Source organism: Panthera uncia, chromosome B1 (genome assembly GCF_023721935.1).
Source record: "Panthera uncia isolate 11264 chromosome B1, Puncia_PCG_1.0, whole genome shotgun sequence".
Classification (NCBI taxonomy): Eukaryota; Metazoa; Chordata; class Mammalia; order Carnivora; family Felidae; genus Panthera; species Panthera uncia.
The window spans coordinates 3,468,437-3,490,571 of record NC_064811.1 but is presented as its reverse complement, the minus strand read 5'-3'; the positions used below and the strand labels follow the sequence as shown (position 1 = coordinate 3,490,571).

General features: G+C 53.3%; 1 protein-coding gene across 4 annotated transcripts in view; it reads right to left on the bottom strand.

The window, feature by feature from the left end:
• AFAP1 (actin filament associated protein 1) overlaps positions 1-22,135 on the bottom strand; it is a 142,714-nt gene that overhangs the window by 113,711 nt on the left and 6,868 nt on the right. Inside the window, exon 1 of one of the 4 annotated variants that reach the window (XM_049630238.1) lies at positions 17,649-18,028. The exons of 1 other annotated variant lie outside the window; for it this stretch is intronic. In XM_049630238.1, coding sequence (XP_049486195.1) covers positions 17,649-17,725 — 77 coding nt within the window. In that variant the 5' untranslated portion in view covers positions 17,726-18,028. Of the gene's footprint in view, positions 1-17,648; positions 18,029-22,135 lie in introns of those variants that run through there. 2 more of the 4 variants (XM_049630237.1, XM_049630240.1) reach the window with 2 other exon arrangements.

Here is a 22,135-nt window from a genome sequence, read left to right as displayed (position 1 = left end):
CGCTGTCTACGGCTCGACTCAGGAGCCGGCATCTGTACATTTCCACGGCAGAGCGCAAAGGGCACTCAAGTGTCCTGTGACGATACGAGACGTTCGCGGCCTAAACCACAGAAACCGTCTGATGTCAGAGTCCCTGAGAAACGAATTCACGGAAGAGCCAGAGAACCCCGCTGCCAGCACACTCACTGTCACCCGTAGCACCTTGTCCTCTGCCTCTCTCCAGCTGACTCCAGTGGCGCTCTGACCTTTCCGAAGCTTGTACCCACGCCACGGAAAATTAACACGCCTGCGTGCCCCCCTCAGCTGGGCGCCAGAGGGGCAACCAACACTTCTCCCGGGGCTTTCCCCCCAAATCAGGCTGCGAGGTCCCAGTGAATGTAGGTGAACAACTCCCCGGCTGCCATACTCCTTCTCCACTCCCAAGGAAGACGGCTGGAGACGATGAGTCTGGGGTCAGAACTAAAAGAGGCCACACGCATCAAACGGCCCAACCCTCCCGCTACAGCACAGCAAGCTGACTGCAGGACAGCCTAGCCTAGTGACAGAGCCGAAGCCAGAACCCCCTGGCCCGGCCCCGCTCCAGAGCCCCTGCAGCAGCACTGCTCTGCCTTTCTCTTTTCCTGAGGAAGAAAGGTAAAGCAAGGGCCACGCGAAAGCCACTCCATCCACACGAAGGCCACTCAAGAGTTTATTTAGCACCTTTCATGTATTTATGTATTTATTTATTCATTCATTCAAAGACAGGCACTTCCCATCAACTGTACGAGCATGAGCGTGTAATTTCAGCTGCATTTTGACTTGCTGCCTGTGTTCATGAAGCACAAACCCGCCCTGTGGTCCAAGCGCACACAGCGCGCCCTTCATCGTAATACTTACCGTACATATAGCACAGCCACGCGTCCACCTGCCTCCCTAGACCGCACATCCGCGAGGGCAGGCATCAGCTGCTATCACCTTTCTATCCCCAATGCCCAGCCTATGCGACACTCGGTAATAATAAACTCAGCTACTCAAACATTTTAAACCCGCATTAACAAAATCGATTCACTACGTTTTGTTGACGAGGTTTCATACCACACGGCTTAAATCTTATCGTGCGGATTTATCCTGTGTTCTCCTAGATTTCATTTGCTAAGTATTTCGTGAGCACCTACTATGTGCTAGACATGGCCAAGTGCAGATGACTTGGCAGTGACAGGAGCCAGAGTCCCTGTTCGGGTGGAGCTTGGAGTCTAACGGGGAACAGATGAAAACGAGATTAGGTTTGGTGAGAAAGCAGAGAAAAACCAGCCCTGGCCGCCGAGGGATGCACCTAACCAGGCGGTCCGCGGATAACACATGCGTCCTACAGTGCGTGACCACGTCCCTTCGGCCGCTGATGAGGTGCTGTATGGGGATTTCTGTGCCAGAAGTCACCGCAGAGCAGTGTGCAGGAGAAGAGACCAAAGAAAGAGGTAAAGCTCCAGGATTGCTCATGAATACAGATTAAAACCAGCATTTAGGGGCAATGTTCCAATTAGGAACTCCCGTGGCTACACTCATTTGAAATTCAAGGTACTCTAGAGGCCGACATTTAAGTGGTGAATTAACCCTACCAGTTAGAGCTGCAAGGGCTAAGGATGAATTCTCTTTTGACAAATTTATTAGCTCTGAATATTTCCGTTACAAGATCATGGAAATTACTGAGCACTTACCATGGGCTAGGAAGATGTACCAAGCTATACGCTTTTCAGACATGTTTGTATTGATTTGTCTTTTTTAATGTTTGCTTATTTTTGAGAGAGAGAGTGACAGAGCACAAGTGGGGGAGGGGCAGAGAGAGGGAGACACAGAATCGGAAGCAGGCTCCAGGCTCCGAGCTGTCAGCACAGAGCCCGACGTGGGGCTCGAACTCACAGACCGTAAGATCATGACCTGAGCTGAAGTCAGATGCTCAACCCGACTGAGCCGCCCAGGTGTCCCAAGACATGTTTGCGTTTAAACATCAGAACAATCCTGTGAGATGATAAGGGCTCCTGTCATCCCATTTCATAGATGAAGAAAGTGAGGTTTACACAAGTTTTAAAACTTGCCCCAAATCACACAGTTAGCAAAACCCAGGCAGCCTGCCTCCTCGGCCCCCGCATGAATGGTGGTGTTTATAAGCTGTGTGGCACGGAGCAGGAACAGACGAGGACAATCAGTACCATAGCGCACTTCACACTCGAGATCATTTTGTGCCAATCAAACCAGTAGTCTGGTGTAATTCTGTACAACCACCTCCAATTATCCTGTGAAGGAAAGTGGGGTGGGTAGACACCGGAATGAACAGAATCGCTGGCAGATGTTCACAGAACGTGGCATCTGTTTGCACAATATTCTCTAATCGGCCCACGGCACCCAAAGCCAGTCTGAGCTGGTGAAAGCAGGGGGCACTCGTGCCACCTGGAACACCCACTCAGCCTTGACACTGGTTCTCAACCTTCACTGTCCATCGGGATTACCGGGGGAGCTTTCCAGACCTACAGCCGCCCAGGATCCGTGCCTGAAGAGCCTATTTCAGCCGGTGTGCAGGGAGGACACAGCTCTTCCCAGAGCCCCGGCCCCGGACGCAGCCAGGGTGGGGAACCACTGCCCCAGATTCTCGCACGCTTCGGCTCAGCTCCCCAAACACTCGCTGGAACTCTTAAGGCTGAGGGACCCAGGCTGAGTAAGAGTGCTCACCACCCACCCCACCCCCCAAAAAAAGGGTTTACAGTTTTCTCTGCCTTTAGGATAAAGACTCTAATGTCAGAGATGTATTCCAGTCCGAACCAAATAAACTGCCGGTGGAAAAAATGCTCTTGTGTGAGTTTCCATACAAACAACTTCCTTTAGCCTCCCTGTCAGTAGCCAGGGGACTCACTCTGGGCCGTGAGAGGCTGCAGAACTGAGAACTTCAGGGCGTGGCCGGCTGTCACACTCCACGTGCGCCCTCCCCCAGAAAGAGTGCCCGGCTGCCCTGCGGGTTCACCATTGGATCAAGAGTGGAAACAAGAGAGGCAGAGCTCAGCCGGGGGGCAGGGGGCCGGGGACTCCTGTCCTGGTACCACTGCCGAACAACGAGCAGTGTCCCGGCAGGGTAGTCTCTTCCCCCCGGTCACGGTCGGGCCAGCAGCCGATGAGAGGGTAAAGCATCAATGCAGGAGTTACTTCAGGCTTAAAAAAAAGGGCTTTCTGCCATCCACCAGTGAAGTACCCGAGGCACCTTTTCCCTCTCCCGAGGCTCAAAAGTACAAGCGGAGAACGCAGCAATCAGCCGGCCAGGTGGCCAGGGCACACACACGACAGCCAAGGGGACACCACCAGAAAGAAGGGGTACCGCCAGCGATCGCTCATCCGTTCCGCAGGCACCCGGGGCACCTTCTTCGCTGCACACCCCACCGACTCCCAGCTGCCGTTTACCGCGAGCCCCCTCGGCTGCCACACGCGTCCTGTCTAACCATCACCGACCCCTTGGCTGTCGGTCGCCACGCCACAGACGAGGCCAACACTATCACAGGGAGGCTGGGAACCTTCCCCCTGGGCGATGGCTCCCTTTCCTCCTCTGGCTGCTTCCCGCCCTCGGCTGGCCCAGCGGTCCCCAAATAGCTATCCAGTGTCGCGGGCCATTCCGAGGCCAGGAGGGCCACAGATGCACGGGGCTAATGCATCCATCTGTCTCTAGCAGATCTCCTGCTTGTCCCACTGCTCACTTCTGTGGGCAGATGGGTTAGGAAAGGCTCTGTCCACTACCACGGAGCGACTCCCCACAGGTCCTCCCCAGGAGTGCGGATTGGGTAGCCAGCAGGGAAGGCAGCTTTCCTCTCCAGAATTCACTGCGCATTCCCGTCCCTAAAGCATTCGGGCAATGCCACCAAATACAGACAGGAAAGAGCCTTCTCTCTCTGGGTCAGTGTGTGTGTGTGTGTGTGTGTGTGTGTGTGTGTGTGTGGCAGTGGGGGTGTCCTGTGGGGCATCTCTAACTCGGCATAAAACAGAACACGTTCCCCCCGCCCATGACACAGGATGTGCAACACAGGTGCTCACTGGGGTCACCAGGCAGACATGCTTTAAAGAGTTTCACACAAGAATTCCAGAAATGCTGCTCCCCCAGCGCCAGTCCCCGCGTCCGTGAGGTTTGGACGGCAAAGCATCTCCACCGTGCAACCACGCAGGTGCCTCCCGGCAACCTCGTGTGACACGCTGAGTGCCCACTTTTCATTGTGCCCTCTTTTTAGATGAGGTCACCAAACGTCACAGACCCTCAGGGACTTTCCCAAGGATGCCCAGCTAGTATTGGAACTGGGGCACGAGGTCTCTTGATTCCAGAACCAATCCTGTTGCCAGCATCCCCCCGCGGTCCCGGCAGGGACCCTCACCTCCTCTCGGGAGTGCAGAAAGCAGGTCTGTCCTCCAGAGCCCTCGCCACGCCGGGGACAAGTCCAGCATCTCCATCAGAAAGCATGTGCTTACCCGAGCAGGCTACGCAGGGCAGCACGGTCTGCGTGGGTTCTGACAGCAACGTGCAGAATGGGTGCAGAGAGCTCTCTGACGAGGCAGAGAGTGAACTTGGCTACCGCGGCAGTGCAGCCGCGGCCGGGCGAGGTGCCAAGCCAGGGCTGAAACGGGGGGACCACACAGACGAGCAGTGCGCGTGGAGTCCAGTGAGACGTCGGGCCGGGGGAAGGGGAGCGAGCGAGAAGGGGGAGGCTTCCAGTGGAAAGGGCTGACGAGGACGGACGTCGCTAACCAAGTAAAACCAGGGCAGGAGAAGCAGCTTGGAGGAGAAATGAGGGAATATTTGACTTGAGAAGCACGAGGACCAAATGAGGAACCCACTTTGATTCCAGAGTCCAGCACAGGCTACACACTTCGGGGATGTCCGCGGAAGAGACAACAGGAGGAAGGAAGGAAATGGTCCGGGGTGGAAACGGCCATTAGGTAGCGGGTCTCTGGGTCCCAGAGGCAGGGACAGAAACCGGGCCACCATCAACAACCGTGTTCAGTTCACAGACTCACCTACCTCGTCCACAAGCGTCCAAGCGTCTGGATGTGCCGGGTGCCACGTCAGCCCCCGCAGGGCGCTGCTAAACACGAGCTCAAAGCCAACAAGGGAGGCGAACTGCACAAAAGGCCAGTCCGTGAATCACGACGGAAGCGAGGACTAGGCGGGAACTGCAGAAGCAGCGGCTGAGGTCGCTCGCATCTCCCAGTGTTCAGGCCCCCCCCCCCGCCCACCGTTCCGACGTCGTCCAGAAGGCACGGCACCTTCAGTCCTCCAGGGCATCGCAAGGACCACGCAGGGGGTCACCTGAGCAAAAGTCCCGAGTCCAAAGGTGAGGGCCACGACAGTTTGATTTCCAACAAGCCCCCGAGTGACGGTGGTATGTACGTGGACCAAAGGGCCACGGTGAGGGACAAGGGAGAAGACAGAGGCAGGGCAGGCCCCAGGTGAGGCACTATTAACGCCCGGGGGCTGGTTCTGCTTCTGGACACTATCTCAGTACCCGACGCTGATCGAGTCCCCCAAACTCTCCAAGCTTTGGATTCCTGATGCCAGAATGAGGGCGAGCACTGCCCTGATAGTGTCCAGAAGGAAAGAACAAATTAAATGTGTGGGGACGGAAATAGTGTATTTAAAAACTTTACGTTTACGGTAATTTGTGAAGGGCGAGTTTTGGGTAATTTTTTAAAAAACATTTATCTGTATATGTTTCTGCATTATTTGATTTCTTTGCAAGGTGCATATAACATTTTTTAGAAGAACATGAATAATTTTTTAAAGGGCCAAGAAAGTCCATACACGGATTCTCTAGAAGAGTTTTCCCATGGATGATGAAATCAAATGCTTAGCAACCAGTATCTTTCCAATAATTCAGCTTTTTATTTTGGAATAATGGTAGGTTTACATGCCATTGTAACAGCAAAGGCGGAGAGAGCTCGTGTACTCTTCACCCAATCTCTCCCGGGGTGACGTCCCACAAAACCACAGTGACCGTCACGCCAGGATCCTGACACCGACATGGGCAAGATGCAGAACATTTCTCCACCACGGGGACCCTTCCTGTGGCCCCCGTACAGCCACACCTCCCTCCCTCCCGTCTCCTCCCTGCCTCCTAAGCCCTGACCCTCCTCTGGTCACCATCTCTGTAATTTTGTCACTTCACGAATGTCATATAAATGGAATCTCACAGTATGAAACCTTTGCAAAGTGCTTTTTCTCACTCAGTGCAATTCTCTGGAGACTCACCCAGGTGGTGACGCGTGTCAGTGACCTGCTCCCTGTCACCGGGGAGTCGTGTTCCAGCCGTGGCCGCACCACTGTTCGACCAGACGCCCCCTGGAGGACACCTGGGCGTTTCCGGTTTCCGGCTCCCGTGCGGTCAGGCCGCCGGGACTCCCGTGGGCGGGCTCTGCGTGAACACGAGTCTGCGCGTCCCGGGGACAGACGCCCGGGGGGGGGGGGGGGGGGGGGCACTTGCCGAGTCACGCGGTGGCGGCTTGTTCTGCTCCGTCAGAAACTGCCAGACCGCTGTCCGCGGCCGGCTCTGGTCCCATCACCGCCCCCTTCCGCCGAGGCCACGTGTGAGGGGTCCCGTTTGCCCGCGTCCCCGCCAGCCCTGACGCTGCCACTCTCGCAGGTGCGTCGTGACACCTCGCTGGGGTCGAGTTCGCGTTTCCCTGACGGTCGGTGAAGTTCAAGTACCTTTCGAGTGCGCGCTGGCCACCGGCACGTGCTCCGTGACGAAAGGGCTCTTCGTGTCCTCCGCCTGTTTTCTAACCGCATTGCTTGTTTGCTGAACTTGGAGAGAGTCTTACGCATTCTGGATAAGGGTCCTTTACCATATACACGGTCTGTAACATCTCCTCCCGGTCTGCGGCTCCTCTTCGGGAGAGCAAAAGCTTTGAACGCAGATGAAGCCGTCCACCGGCTCTCCCTTCCGCGGCCCGCGCGTCACTGCGCGGCGGGAGGGAGGGCTCCCTGCCAAGCCCCGCATCTCCAAGATGTCTGGTTTTCTTCCTCAAGTTTTATAGTTTTGCATCTTGTACTTAAGCGTGCAATCCGCCTGGAGTTCATTCTTGTTTACGGTTGAGACTTAGGCCAGGGCTCGTTCTGTGGCCCGTGGACACCAGCTCCACTTTGCGACGCAGCGAGAGCGATGCCAGGACCTCACCCCAAGACAGCTGAGTCTTGTTTGGGAAACTTTAATTCCAGCTCTATTCGGGGCGATGTGAAGTGTCCAGTTTGAAAGTTTGAAAAAGCATGGTTCTGAGTATTCTTACCTTAAAATTCTGATTTCCACCTATGGTGTCAGATACTGTTGACACGAATATCACAAATGAAGCCTAAACAACCAGCTAAAACACGCAGCAAGGAAAACAACGGGCATGTGTGTGTCCTGATTAGGGTTTGCTTCCCACTTATTGGGGGAAGAGGTCCTCACCGTAAACCCCGTGAGCGGACAGTTAACATCTGTGCTAACGCAAACCTGAAGTGTGCTCTCTCTTGTGAAACGTTAGGGCTGACGTCTACACGCTCAACATGCGAACACTTTGCACTCAGTGACCGCAGGGCAATTTGGTCAAACGTGTAGGGTCAATGGCAAAGCTATGAAAAGGCGACCACCTCGTGGCCATTCCGACCCACGTTCAGCTCTTGGACCCTCCAGGAGTCAGGAGCCCGTGGGGTCACATCCTCTGACTCAGACGATCTGTGCTGGCTTCTGCACGGCCACTTTCGGCTCTGTGACTCTGGGAGGCTCCCTCAACCCCTTGGAGCTAACCGCCCTCATCAGCAGTCGGGGATAAACCCCACCTCTCTCGGCCAGTTAACAGTGCGAACTGAAAGGGAATGTGGGCCTCGCGGCCTCACAGTGCCCGGCGCGTAATAAGCCCCTCCGGACCTAGCATCACGGTCATCGAAGGGAAGTGAAAACCTTCTTTTTCGCTTTCCCAGGCTCACCCCACATGCGGTTAGCGGTTAGCAAAGGACAGCAACAACAACAACAACAAAAAACTTGCTCAATTTTTAAGAAGAAACGTTTAAAGCAAAACACAGGGGAGGAGGAGGAAGAGAGGGAGACAGCGGAGGGAGATGCGCTGACGGCACTCACTGCCGACCTCCTTCGCTCAGGCGATCATCGATCATCGGGCCCCACCAGTCGGAGCGGGCAGGTGCCTCCCCCTCCCCCCGCCCCGACTCAGGACAGCCTCTCCCCAGGTGTTCAGAAATGGGTTCAAGGCTGACACCTTGAAATGGGCGGGCGGGGTGTGCTTTTGGGTAAGAGAGCTACAATTTCCTTAAAGAAACCACAGCAGAGAAAGTGACCCACATAGGAGGTACCAACTGCTATAAATACTTGGTGGCAGAGGCTGAGGTCATGCCTTCTGCACAGGAGACACCCAAATAAAACTGGCCAAAATAGCAGAGAAAGTGCCTAGCGGAAAGCCAACAGCGTGGGCACAAATCAGATGCTGCCCGGTCACAGAAACATTTACACCCCAGTCACGGGGACCCCCAGCCCGTGTCCCCTGCTCTGTCCTGTCTCTTTCCACATTCCATGATGCTTTCTCGCTGCGCTGGCAAAACATGTGTATCAACCCACAAACGTCAGAGCCCTGCTAGCCTAACCCCACGGCCCCTCAGCAAAACCCACAGACGAGTGAAATGTCTTCCAAGTGCGAGAGAGCAGGAAAGTCTAACCCACCGTAACAGGCATCAAACCCACTTAGCCACTTGTAGGCAAACAGTCTAGTCCCGGGTGACTCCCACAAGGTTGGGGTAACAGTTCCCCCACCAGAGGGGCATTAGCACTGACCTTGACTCAGGCGGTTTGAAATCACAGCCACTCGGTGTCGGGTGAGCTATCGTAAGGACCCAAACGGAATCTCTGAAAATCGTACAAGACCTGGGCAGAATGTGGCAGAATTGGCCGTCCCGAGGACCACCCAGAGACCTCCCCTCTGCACCCCTTCTCCCTGACAGGGCCCGTCCCTCCCTGCACCTGTGGGGCCCCGTGCCCCCGGCGGGCTCTCCCCTCCCCCCCCCCGTCCCAAACACGCTTTCAGGAGCCGCTCCTCGGAAGGCACCCCGCACAGGATGCAGTCAGCGAATGTTCCCTGAAATGAGTAAACGGCAACCGCTTTAACTTAACGGGAGCCTTTTCAAAAGCGTTCCCTCTTGGAAATGAGGCCACGAGCTGGGGCAGGCAGCTATGCCTCTCTCTACTCTGGTTTTCTCGTCTGTAAAATGACAAAGGCTGACGATAGCCACGCGCACCCACAGGGCTGTCGTGAAAAACCACGTGACCCAACTCGTGAAACAAGCTCGGCGTCCAGGGCCAGGCACCCGACAGACACCCAGGAAAGGTCGTTATCATTAGTGGTTACCGGCCAGCGCTCCAAGGGCAAGAGAGTCTATCCGATCTGCAGGCATCATCACAGAAGGACGGCCCCGCGACCACTGGGGTGGAGGTGTGAACAGCGTGTGTCAGGTGCTCGCTATTTCTTTTTACAAATGCCTCCAAGAGGCACGCTTGTATTTGCACGTACGCTGGAGAAGGTCCGGGAGGAAATACCCCAAATGCTACTCGTGGTTATTACCCCAAAGGCTGTGAGGAAGAAGCATCCACCTTTCGCTCTCCTTCTCACGGAACTATCGGGATTATCCTCAGTGAGCATCTTTGCCCCCTGTAAAGTTCGTCAAAGGGATTGCCCGCCACCCTTCGAAGGAGCGGGCTGCATCAGGAGGGCGCAGTGAAGCCGAGCGAACCCGGGTGTCGGGCCCAGGCGTGACGAGCGCCCGGGAGCCACAGCACAACTTCCTTTGAACACAGAGCACCGTCCCTCCACCTTCTCTCTCGGGCGATAATCCAAGACTCGGACGTTGCGAATTTTCTACGCGAGCTCAGCTTTTTGCACGCGTCTCCCCCGGCGTGGTCGGGGCGGGGGGGTTGGGGTCCCGTCAACCACCCTGCGGGATCTGGAACCGCCCTTCCAAACTCCACCAGCGTGCGCCCGTGCCCAGCGCGGGCGGCCCGTCCCTTGGCATCTGAAATTGGACCGCAACGCCCCGTGGTCACAAAGGCGCCTCACGCGCGCTCATTTCCACCGCGCTTGGCACAGTGCAGACAGCGGGTCGGGGAGTCACCACGCCGGGAGGCAGCTCGGCAAACACCATCCTCACTCTCCCGGGAGCGGACACGGCGCGTCTCTGGTGACTCGGCGGGTCACCGCCTGCGGCAGGACGAGGCCAGGTCTCCCGACCCCCAGACGGGTGCTGGCACCCAGTCCCACAAAAACTACTCCTAGGTTTGGCTCGCCCCGAAAGCGCTGAACGTCCAGAGGGTAAGTACGCTCCCTCTGGGACTGCGCGGCCCAGAGTCCCGAACACCGGCTGCTGGAGAAGCAGGACATTCGGAGGCGACTTCCTGCCGATCCATCGGACAGAGAAGGCAGCTGAGAGGGAAGGGAATTCACAGACTACCATGAGTCCGTCATCAGAGCACACAAAAAGCAAGACAAAACGAAACAATCCCCCTGAGGGGAAGCATGAAGTCTGATGAGCAAATTCGGAACAGATCCGCAACACCGGAAACAGGGTCGTCGAGGCGCAGGGCCAGCAGACAGGCTGCGTCCACGTTACCCGTGCACCTACAACCTCCGAACTTGTGGGGTGAGAGGGCTCTCTGGAATTTGTCGGAAAGGCCATTTTAAATGGTACCATTTAAAAAAAAAATTAAAAAAAAAATAAATAAATGGTACCATTTGATTCCCACCACAAAAATGAATGTACGTTTCTACACACACATACACACCATACCTATGGGAATTACACACACACACACACACACACACACTCAGTTCACATATCTGGGAAGTGTGACGATACCACGATTATTATGCAAAATCGTTCTGGTATGAAGAAACTCAGAGTGTGGTATGCGGTGGTCCATGTTTGGGGGTGGGGGGAGTCACCCTTCTCTGGATGTCAGCAAAACCCAGTGGCTTTGGCTTTATACACAGATTTCATGCTGTCACTACACTGGATAAAGGAAAGAAGAAAAACGAATTTAATTATCAAGGAAGCAGATTTGATTGTTCAACGTACCTGCTTCCCAAAACAATCTTGTAAGTCACATGGCAAATACAATTAACACAGACAACGTCTACAAATTGAGAGGGTTCCTAGCAAGGTTTCCTTTCTCTTATCAAGAAAGCCACAATCCCTAAAAGAAAAAGGGCCTAGACTTCTCCCTTAGAACAAATCTGTATCAAATGGTTTGAAGAGTCAAGACAATTTAGATATGCTTTGAGATTTAAAAGCAGAAAAACCTACATTATTTTCCCACCTGCACTGCCTTTCGACTAGACTCAACGAAAAAATTCTCTCACTCTGAAAATTCCCTTCTGCGTGCATGCACACACATGGCTTATAATCCAGGAGGAGGACTAAACAGTGGCACATAATTATTAACTTGTGAAAGGCGATATATATTTTATGCCAGCCTGCCGCAAAAGCAAACAAATTTGGAAATTTAGAAGGCTTAAGTTCAGGTCACGGCTTACCCACCTATATGAGACCAGACAAATTACCTACCTCACCTCTCTAGGCTTCGGTTCCCTACTCTTTAAAATAGGCCCAATTTTTTTTTTTTTTTTTTTTTTTAACCTAGCTATGAGATTGGCAAGGAACAGACATTTGAGAACATACCGCATTGTCAAGGGTGTGGAAGACAGGCACTCTCAAACACCAACAGGGCGAGGGTAACACGGCCCAACCCTGATGAAAGGGAACACAGCACCACCAGTCACGACCCCAGGTGTGCACGCCCCTCGATCCAGCAGTAAGAAGACCCACTGCTTCTTCTTCCAAGAGACTGGGAAGCACCTAAACGTCCAGCAGTAGGGAACTGGCAGGAAATAGTGTTTAGGTTACACCTACATCCGTGGTTTTAAAAGAGGACACAATTCTCCATCAATGCTTGGCTGTGCTCAGACAACCTCGCGAGGGTGCAAACGTAGCAGGTCACGCGGTTACAGGAGGCGGATGGGGGACTGGAGCGGGGCCCCTTCTGAACGCCGCCCCGCTGCCTGTTCAACACATTCAAAATCCAGGACTAAAGCAAGCATTTTTGACTTGACTACAAGAGCAATTAAGGTGACTACGAATAGTGACCCCACGGGATCGTCGTGTTGATTAAATAAGGAACAAAATGACGGCGCAATTTTAATCGGGGTGTCAGAGAAGCGGTCAAGGAAAGGCAGCCGTTCACAGCTCAAAGGATGACAAGGCGGGAAGAGGCAGCAGAACACAGAGGAGGCGGGAAAGCACGAACCGTAAGCGGAGCTCTCACGCGGGGCTTCGGGAAAGGGCTTACGCAACGAGCTGGAGTGTAAGGTCGGTGACAGTGAGAGAGAGACAAGCCCACATTTGTAGACTGCACCTAGATCATGAAGGCCTTGAATGCCAAGCCAAGGAATCTGCGCGTCTTAACGACGGAAGACCACAAAGGGGGTTTGTACAGACGTGGAACGCTAAGAGCAGGATACCGTATGTGATTTCATCCAGACATATGATAGGCTGGAGAGGGCTTAGGAAGCTATCCTAATACAGACAAGACACAACTGGGAGACTGACCGAGGGTACTGGCCCTGGAATCACAGTGCTCTCTGCGTACAAGCACCAGGCATTTATTTCTATAGCACTGACTGCCAACTTAAATACAGGCCGCAGCATTCGAGAACCATGTCTGTGTTAACCATCTTGGCCCACGGTAACAAAATACTGCAGACTGGGGGCATGACCGACAGGAACGTATTTCTCACAGTTCAGGGGGCTGGAAGTCCAAGATCAAGGTGCCTGTCGATGCAGATCCTGGCAAGTCTCCTCGCTGTGGGTTCATCGTGGGGACAGCACGCGAGCTCCCCGCTGTCTCTTCTTACAAGGACCCTCATCTCATCGGACCGGGCCCTGTCCTCACGACCTCGTCTAACCCTATCTACCTCTGAAAGACTCACTTCTACTCCCACCACATTGGCAGTCATGTGGCTTCACCACGTGAATCTGGGGGGCCCGTAACAACATCCTTTCGATCATGTGGAAAACAGCAAATGAATAGGAAAAAAGGTAAATTATATGTAAATAAGTTAATATCGTTTACATTGATGATAACCATAAAGGCCAATTTAAAATTCCTGTGATAAGGGGCACCTGGGGGGCTCAGCCGGTTGAGCGTCCGACTTCAGCTCAGTGTCATGATCTCGCGGTTTGTGGGTTTGAGGCCCGCATCAGACTCTGTGCTGACAGCTCAGAGCCTGGAACCCACTTTGGATTCTGTGTCTCCCTCTCTCTCTGCCCCACCCCTCCCCACCCCCCCGCTCTTGCTCTGTGTCTCTCTCTCAATAATAAATAAACGTTAAAAAAAATTATAAAATTCCTGTTATAAAAAGAACGAGAAGCAGAGATAAATGAAAATCAGTTATAAAACGATTTCATTTTGGCGGGGGGTAGGGGGCGGTGCCTGGGTGGCTCAGTTGGTTAAGCGTCCAACTCTTGACCTCAGCTCAGGTCATAATCTCTCAGCTGTGAGATCAAGCCCTGTCCTGTACCAAGCTCTGTGCTAAACGTGGAGCCTGCTTGGGATGCCCTCTCTCGCTCTCTCTCTGCCCCTCCCCTGCTCGCACTCTCACCGTCTCTCAAAATGAATGAAGAAGGGGCGCCTGGGTGGCTCAGTCGGTTGAGCGCCCGACTTCGGCTCAGGTCATGATCTCGCGGTCCGTGAGTTCAAGCCCCGTGTCGGGCTCTGTGCTGACAGTGCAGAGCCTGGAGCCTGTTTCAGATTCTGTGTCTCCCTCTCTCTCTCTGACCCTCCCCCGTTCATGCTCTGTCTCTCTCTGTCTCAAAAAAATAAACGTTAAAAGAATTTTTTTTACAAAAATGAATGAAGAAACATTTAAAGGAAAACTATTTCACCGCAGATTGCACATTTAGCCTTCCCTCAGTCACACCGTGGCAGGTACACAGACTTTTACTCCCGGCTTTACCACCAAAAACCACGATAGCTTCTCCCCGCTTCCCAGTTTGCCAGTGCAGTCAGTGAGCTGACCCACAGTTCCCTACTTTAGTACCAACAAAGGTTAGAAAACTAAACTTCAAAAAAAAAAAAAAAAAAAAAAAAGAAAACTAAACTTCACTGGCCAGGTGGACAAGCTAAGACCAACGGTGAAGGGCACAAAAGATGACATCCGCAGGGATGTGGGTCCACCACAAAATGGACAGTCAAGAGCCAGCTGTGGACAAAGGCAGACTTTCATAACAATGAATGAAAAGCGTAGTGATACCAAGGGAATATTACTGAAGCCTTTTAAATCTCCGAGGTGATGGCCCCAGAGTGCACAGTCGCTGATTTAAATGTCTGTGTGAAAAACTTCCAGAGACCATACGATTGTTACAGAATTCCCAACACATCTGTCATTTCATATTGTTACCCTCAAGAGAAAGATGAGAGACTGAATCTACAAAAAGACAAGGGGCCAGGCCACGTATACACTCGACTCTGACCCACAGTCCAATGCAACCCGCCCAGGGAGCCGGCCCCTCACCCACAACAACCTACCCCCGGACCCACAGTGACCCACCCAGGAAACTAGTCCCTTACCCACAGTGACCCACCCAGGGAGCTGTAAGTCAGATCTGCAGGAAGTCAGATTGCTGTCTCTAATCACAGTCCAGGAACCCAAACAATGACCCCTGTGACCTTCGGCCAGGACTTGGTCGATAACGGACAGCTTCCCTAATTTCTGTCCTGCTTCAGACTCAGGACCGACCCGAGAAAGCCACACCCGCTCCCCTGACCAGCCGCATGGACGCCCCCTTCCAGTGGGCCTCCCCAGCCTCCTGAGCAACCCCAGCCCCCCTGGCCTCCCCTCCCCGGCCTCCCCAGCCTCTCTGGCCTCCCCAGTCCCCATCAGGCCCACCCGAGCGCCCTTTCCTCCTCTGGGAAGCTCCCCCACTGCTCTGCCTGCCTCCAAACACAAGTGTGGGTGGCTGACCCCCTGCTCCAGCCAGCGCTGAATCAACAGCTTTTGCCTTTCTCATGTTTGGTCTTCATCTGTTTCCACACAAAAAGGTCTAAAAGCAGGGGTTTCTCTCCAGGTGGGCACTCTGTAACTTAGAAGCCCACTGCGGCATATCCCAGGTCTGCAGACATCGTCATATCCCCCCGGTCCTTGCCGCAAAGCCCCACGTGTTGGAGTTCTCAGTCGCTGCCGCACGGCCAGGGAACGACCAAGTGTTAAGGAAAGTTCGAGGGCTTTGGGGGGAAACCCCACAGTTCGCGAGCCTTTCATTTTTCCACTCACAACCGTGTGACCTTGAAAACCTCCCGATACCTCTACGCCTGTGTCTTCACGTGTAATACAACTCGTATTTACCGCTAGGCTTGTATCAAAGGGGACGCTGCATTCACAGTAGCTCACACTTGGTCCCAGCTGTGGGCACCGTCGCCCCGGCCGCCTCTCCCCCAGACAGAGCAGCAGACGCCTCGGGACGAGGCTGGTGACCCCGCGCCCCGGCGCCTTTCATTCAGCGACGTGCAGTGGCGTCCAGACTCACGGAGGGTCACCAAAGGACAACATTTGTTTCCACTCTTCAGCTTAGGCGTAGGTCCTTCCAACTCACACTCCCCGGCCCGTCACCGGGAGGTGATTTTCCCACGTCGGCCCTTACTTCCACTTCAGCAACTCGGACGCGGCCCTAGTAACGCCTTCTCAACTCCTCTTCGGCACCAACAACAAAACTTGCATCGGCCACACCGTTCCGAGTGCCTTCCGTGCGGAGCTAGGACCCGGGCACTCGGCCACACAGCCCCTCCTCCCGCAGCACCCACGCGCCGGCCCCGGTGGCCCCGGGCAGCCTCGGCGGCACGGCAACTCCCCCGGTCCCCGCCGCACCGGCCCAGGCGGCCCTGAGGGGGCCGGCACGTGGCTGCACAGCAGCGCTCCAAATCTCGCTGCCGACGGCAACACGCCCCAGGTGGCAGGCTCCCAGCCCTCACCGCTGCCACAAGGACCCAGGCTGGGTGACGCTCCTCACCCCTTCCCACCGGAGGCGAGCCGTGACGACAGCCGGTAACGCCGATCGGTCCCATCCCGCTCGGCGCTCGCCGCACGCCTGGCCCACACCAAGCTCCCGGTGGTCGTCGCCCCGCACCCCCGCTTCCCTTTCCAGGCAGGGGTGTTTCCACGTGGTCCGGGAGGCTCACAGAAGTCCCCGACGAGCCCCAGATTCCACACGGCCAGTACCTGAGCGGCAGAGCCAGAAAGCCAGCCCGGGTCTGGGGGCCTGGGTCTCTGCCATCACCCCCACGGCTCTCCCCGAGCTCGGCAGGCAGCGGACAGACTGCCAGCGTTCGGAGGCTTCAGAAGTGCCCTCCGCGGCGGGACGACGGAGGGTTCGGCGTCGAGGAGGCAGGGTGTGGATCAGCAAGAACCCTTTGGATCCGTGAGGCTGTCTCACCCAGAGGACGGACTAAGTGCCACGTGCGATGTTCTCCACGCGCTGAACAGCAGCTCCCTTCGTACTCCCCAAATACAGGCGCGGCTGGCATCGGGGGCACAGGCGTGGTGACACCCGACTGGGCCTCGCCGGACAGGTGTCCAACGAGGAGGGAGGCACAGGCTCTTGTCTCCCGGCCCAGGCCGGCCCAACGGGCTGAACATCGAAAACTCTAAATGCGGTCACGGCGTCCGGAGGACTCCTTTGCCGTGATAACTTCCTCCCTGCACTAAGCACGCAGAGAACTCAGGAAAAGCCACCCAAGTGGGCCCGGCCGGCTGGAATCTTCGCAGAGCTGAGAGCCTCGGCTGCTCGGTGCCACTGTGGGAGTCCCACTCCTGCTCCGCGGCCCACCTCAGAACCGCATCCTGTGCCCTCCCATCCGCCCCCTGCAGCCCGAAGCATCTGGTTCCTGCCTCTGCCAGCGTCTGCCACGCGCCCCGTGCCACCGTAAGGGCCACCGGGGCTGGGATCCTCCCCACAGACAGGTGCCCTACCTGCCACACGGCTGAGGGAGGGACTGCAGGGAGCACGGACACGGACGACCTGCAGCACCATGAGGGGCGGGCGTCCTGCAGGTCAAAGGCGACAAGAGCCACTGGGCCTCCGGGCAGGAGTCGCCGTGAGCGATTGAGCTGCGCCCTGGACAGCTCCATCGTGACAGTCCCTGGGCACACCAGTCAACTCGGTGCCGAGACACCAGAAAGTCCCAGCACATACAGAGGCCGTGCGGTGTGGCGGCCAAGAGCCCAGGCTTGGGCGTTAGCGTCCGAATCCCACCTCCCCTGTGATCTTGAGCGAGTTATTCAACGTCTCCTCACCTCTTGTTTTTAAACTGAGATACAACTGGGGCCCCAGGGTGGCTCAGTCGGTTGAGCACCCGACTTCGGCTCAGGTCATGATCTCACGGTCCGTGAGTTCGAGCCCCGCATCGGGCTCTGTGCTGACAGCTCGGAGTCTGGAGCCTGCTTCGGATTCTGTGTCTCCCTCTCTCTCCGCCCCACCCTTGCTTGTGCTCTCTCTCTTTCAAAAATGAATAAACATAAAAAAAAATTTTAAACTGAGATACAACTGACACATAACAGCGTACCGGTTGTAGGTATACAACGTGAGGATTTGACGCACTGTGGTGTGACCCCCATAAGCCGAGTTCACGTGAATCACCATTTGGGAAGCATTGCCAGCTTTTCTTCTCGTCACGAGAACTGAAAAAGAGGCGACACAGTGCTGACAACTGCAGTCCCCAGGAGTCTCATCTCATGTCACCTGCAAGATTTGGACATGCCGACCCCGCGGAGTAGCCGCAGAGATGAAGCGAGAGGCAGGTGCGTGGGACCCGGAAAGCACTCAACCAACCGAGGCGGTCGTGAGGGTGGAGGGGACACAGAACTCCAGAATCCGGAAGTTCTAACATGAATACTACAGTCTCCTTTTCCACCCCTGTCGTCTGCCTCATCATAAAGATACGGTACGTCTGAGCTTCTCAGCGGGTCCCGCAGACCGAATGTTGGGGTTCCCTCAAAATTCCCACGTTGAAACTGAACCCCCAAATGAATGGTCTTAGGAGGCAAGGCTTTGGGGAGGCAATTGGGTCATGAGGGTGGACCCCCCTCAGTGGGATCAGTGCCCTTACAGAGGGGACCCCAGAGAGCCCCAGTGCCCTTCCACCACAGGAACACACGGCAAGAGGACACCCTCTGGAAGCCAGGAAGCGGGCCCACGCTGGACACCGAATCTGCCAGCACACTGATCTTGGACTTCTAGCCTGCACAGCGATTTCCGTTGTTTGCCAGCCACCCGGTCTCCAGTATTCTGCTACAGCAGCCTGAGCAGACTGACACAGAGGGCCACTCTTCAAGAACCGGAAAATCCAAATAACCCATCTGGAGAAAAACATCAAGTGACGTATGACCTCCTAACACACAAATCTGAGTTAATCGGGAAGAGGGGATTTTAACGAGAAAATACCAAGCCACGTGTCCTCAAGATTCATCCTGGTTGTCACCGTCACATTCGTTTCCACAGACCGGAACTGAGAACTGCTTGCTGTAAATGTTCCAGAAATCCTTTACTGTTCAAGAGTCATTCAAAATACAGGATTCCAGAACAATTTTCGAATGCACTCCCCTTTTCTCTTTGGATATCTGTTACACGTGTCTTCATCAAACACCCACGAGGAGGCCTGTGTCCTGCTCCCAAGAAGCCATTTCTGTACACAGCTCCTGCTAGAACGTTCCACACGGGCTGACAGCCCCAAACCTAACTCCACCCACCGTGGCTAAAAATACCCTAGTTTTTGTGGCACCATTACCTAGTGTCCAGCACAAGAACCCATCACTACTACTCCGTCTTTTTGCCTTTTCTTAATATTTTTTATGATTAAAAACTGACCCCCCAAAGGAGCTTTCCTCGGAGCTATCTGCCTCCAGCGGCACCGCATGCCACACGCACGGGCGCGATCGACTAGCATGCACCTGTTCAAGCAAAAGGAGACAAGGATTTCCAAACTCTGAACTCACTGACGCAGCAGCACACAGACCTGAGCGGACAACGTGAGGTTTACAAAGCGAGGGCACAACTTAGCTATGACATGGGCAGGGAAGAAACACGTTGGAAGAGGGTGTTTGAAAACATACAAAAGCTATGTTCTAACACCTCCAAGGATTGAAAGGTCACTTCTTTTCCATATTGGAAAACGGATAATGGGCAGAAAGGTAATTCTTGAAACTACTATCCAATATTTCAGGCTGTGTTAGATAATCCAACTGAGAAGCCATTTTTTTTTAACATTTATTTATTTTTGAGACAGAGAGAGACAGAGCATGAACAGGGGAGGGTCAGAGAAAGAGGGAGACACAGAATCCGAAGCAGGCTCCAGGCTCCGAGCTGTCAGCACAGAGCCCGACGTGGGGCTCAAACCCACGGACTGCGAGATCATGACCTGAGCCAAAGTCGGACGCTTAACCGACTGAGCCACCCAGGCGCCCCGAGAAGCCATTTAAAAATAAACCTTTTCGAGGTGCCTGGGTGGGTCAGTCGGTTGAGCGTCCGACTTGGGCTCAGGTTCATTGAGTTCAAGCCCCGCGTCGGGCTCTGCGCTGACAGCTCAGAGCCTGGAGCCTGCTTCGGATTCTCTCTCTCTGTCTGCCCTTATCCCACTAATGCTCTGACTCTCTCTCTCAAAAATAAATAAACATTAAAAAACAGGTTTTTTAAAATAAACCTTTCCTCCAGGATGAGGAACACAATAAAACCACATCTGACCACATCCTTGAAACAAGAAAGGATGGGACTTTAAAAAATATATACAGGGGCACCTGACAGCTCAGTCAGTTAAGTGTCTAACCCCTGATTTCAACTCAGGTCATCAACTCACAGTTTCATGGGCTCAAGCCCTGGGTTGGGGTTTTCACCGACAGCATAGAGCCTGCTCAGGATTCTCTCTCCTCTCTCTTTCTGACCCTCCTCTCTAAATAAATAAATAAATAAATAAATAAAATATTTTTTTCAGGAATTACAAAGGAGTTCTTAAAATTTTTTTAAATTGTAACAATGAAAAATTCATAGAAGAGTTTAGAGAAAATGTTTGAGAAATCTTCCAAAAAAGGAAAACAAAAGACAAAGAAGTGAAGAAACAGAAGAACGCAGACCTATAGAGGAGTTCAATGCTCAGAATAAAGGACAGGCATCCACGGATGGGACAGACTCACCAAGTGTCCGACACAAGGAACAAAAACAAGACCCACATCATGGCATTACCATCACAAAATTTCTAAACACCTGGAAGAACAGAGGCCTAAAAGATCATGCAGAAGAAAACGCGAGTCACATGCAAAGGAAAGGCTTTGGACACACTGACCATCACATTGGAGGCTGGATCTGAGCACTATCTTCAAAATTCTGCAGGAAAATGCTTTCTAGCCCAGAACTCTATACTCAAATGACCAATAACATGGAAAGGAAAATATAATGAGGAGAGGAAAATATTCCAACATTATATAAGATCTCAACTCTGTATGTACGTATGTATGTATGTATGTATGTATGTATGTATATTTTTTGACAGCTACTGGTGGATATGCGAAACCAAAGTAAGAGACAAAACTTAAAAAGGAGGGATCCTGACCCCAGAGAGTGAAAGGAGCTCTCTCTCAGGGTGACAGGGAAGGTCTAAGAGGACAGTGGCAGCAGGCCTAGCAAGCAACCACTGGAGAGGAAAGGCAACAGGATGGGAGGTTCAGAAGAGTTATCCTAAGAAAAGGATAAAATGGATGATTCCCCAGTGCCTGTGGATGTACTGAGAGGAGATTTACACTGCCGGGGTGAGGGGTGAATAAAAGCACAGATACAAAAAAAAACTAAGCAAAACAAACTCTAGGAAAAAGAAAGGAAATGCAATCAAAACAGACTAAACATCTCAGCTGTGAGTAACGTTTCCACAGTTGTAATAAGTGCTGCTGAATACTTCAGCAGAACCTTTGACATAATCGCACAGGGAGCACAGGGCGGAAAGAGGTGGCAGTGGGAAGAAGGGGTGGGATAAGTGACCCAAATTGGCTTCTAAGTAGTAGGATGTTCCACACACGCACAATCTGGAAGAAAGAGCTGAAGCATTAAAATGATGGCCTCTGAGGAACAGGAATCAGGGTGGAGAAGGGTGGAGTAGGTGACGGCTGTGTTTTTGTTCTAAGTCTCGCAGAACTTTTGACTCTTAAAACTATGAGCCTGGATAACTTTGGTCAAAATGAGTATTAAATTTTTAAACAAAATCTGATACTCAGTATCACATTGAGCGATACGTTCTTCAACGGTCTGGAACCCAACCCCTTCGAATGGCAAACTGGAACTCCTCTCCCCGCTAAACACGCACGGGAAGCACAGACACACAAAATGTTTGCCCAGGATTACAGGCCGTTCCCGAGTTCCTGAAGGCCAGCCTAAAAGTCTTAGAATTCTAGATTCTTCTTTCTTACAGGCAGCTTATTTCAAATCAGAGCTTGTCACTTACCGTAAAAGAAAAAAACATCCTTATGAAACAATCATTAAAAACACCTCCGCGATCAAATGCGGTCATGCTCATTTGAGTACGCGCTGGTGATTGTCACCAGTTGTTTCCCTGACCACAAAAGGCACCTCATTCCCAACTATCAATCCAAGTGCAAACGTTGTTTATTGGGTTTTGCCTCAGCCGTGAAACAGACTCTTAAACTCAGGAATGTGACTCCCTGTTGGGTTGACTCAGCTGTTTCCATTCTAGAAATGGATGTGGATTCATGCACTCTACCCCATGGGGTCAGTCCTTCCTGTAAACCTTGAAAAGACAAGGTCCCAAATGCCCCACATGAGTGGCTTTTCTTTTTTCTTTTTTTATTATTTGAATCCAAGATAGTTAAAACAGAGCGTAATACTGATTGCAAGAATAGAATTTAGGGATTCATCATTTACATATAACACCCAGTGCTCATCCCAACGAGTACCTTTTTTTTTTTTTAAGTTTATTTATTTACTGTGAGAGAGAGAGACAGCCCAAGTGGGGCAGGGGCAGAGAGACAGAGAGAGAGAGAGAGAGAGAGAGAG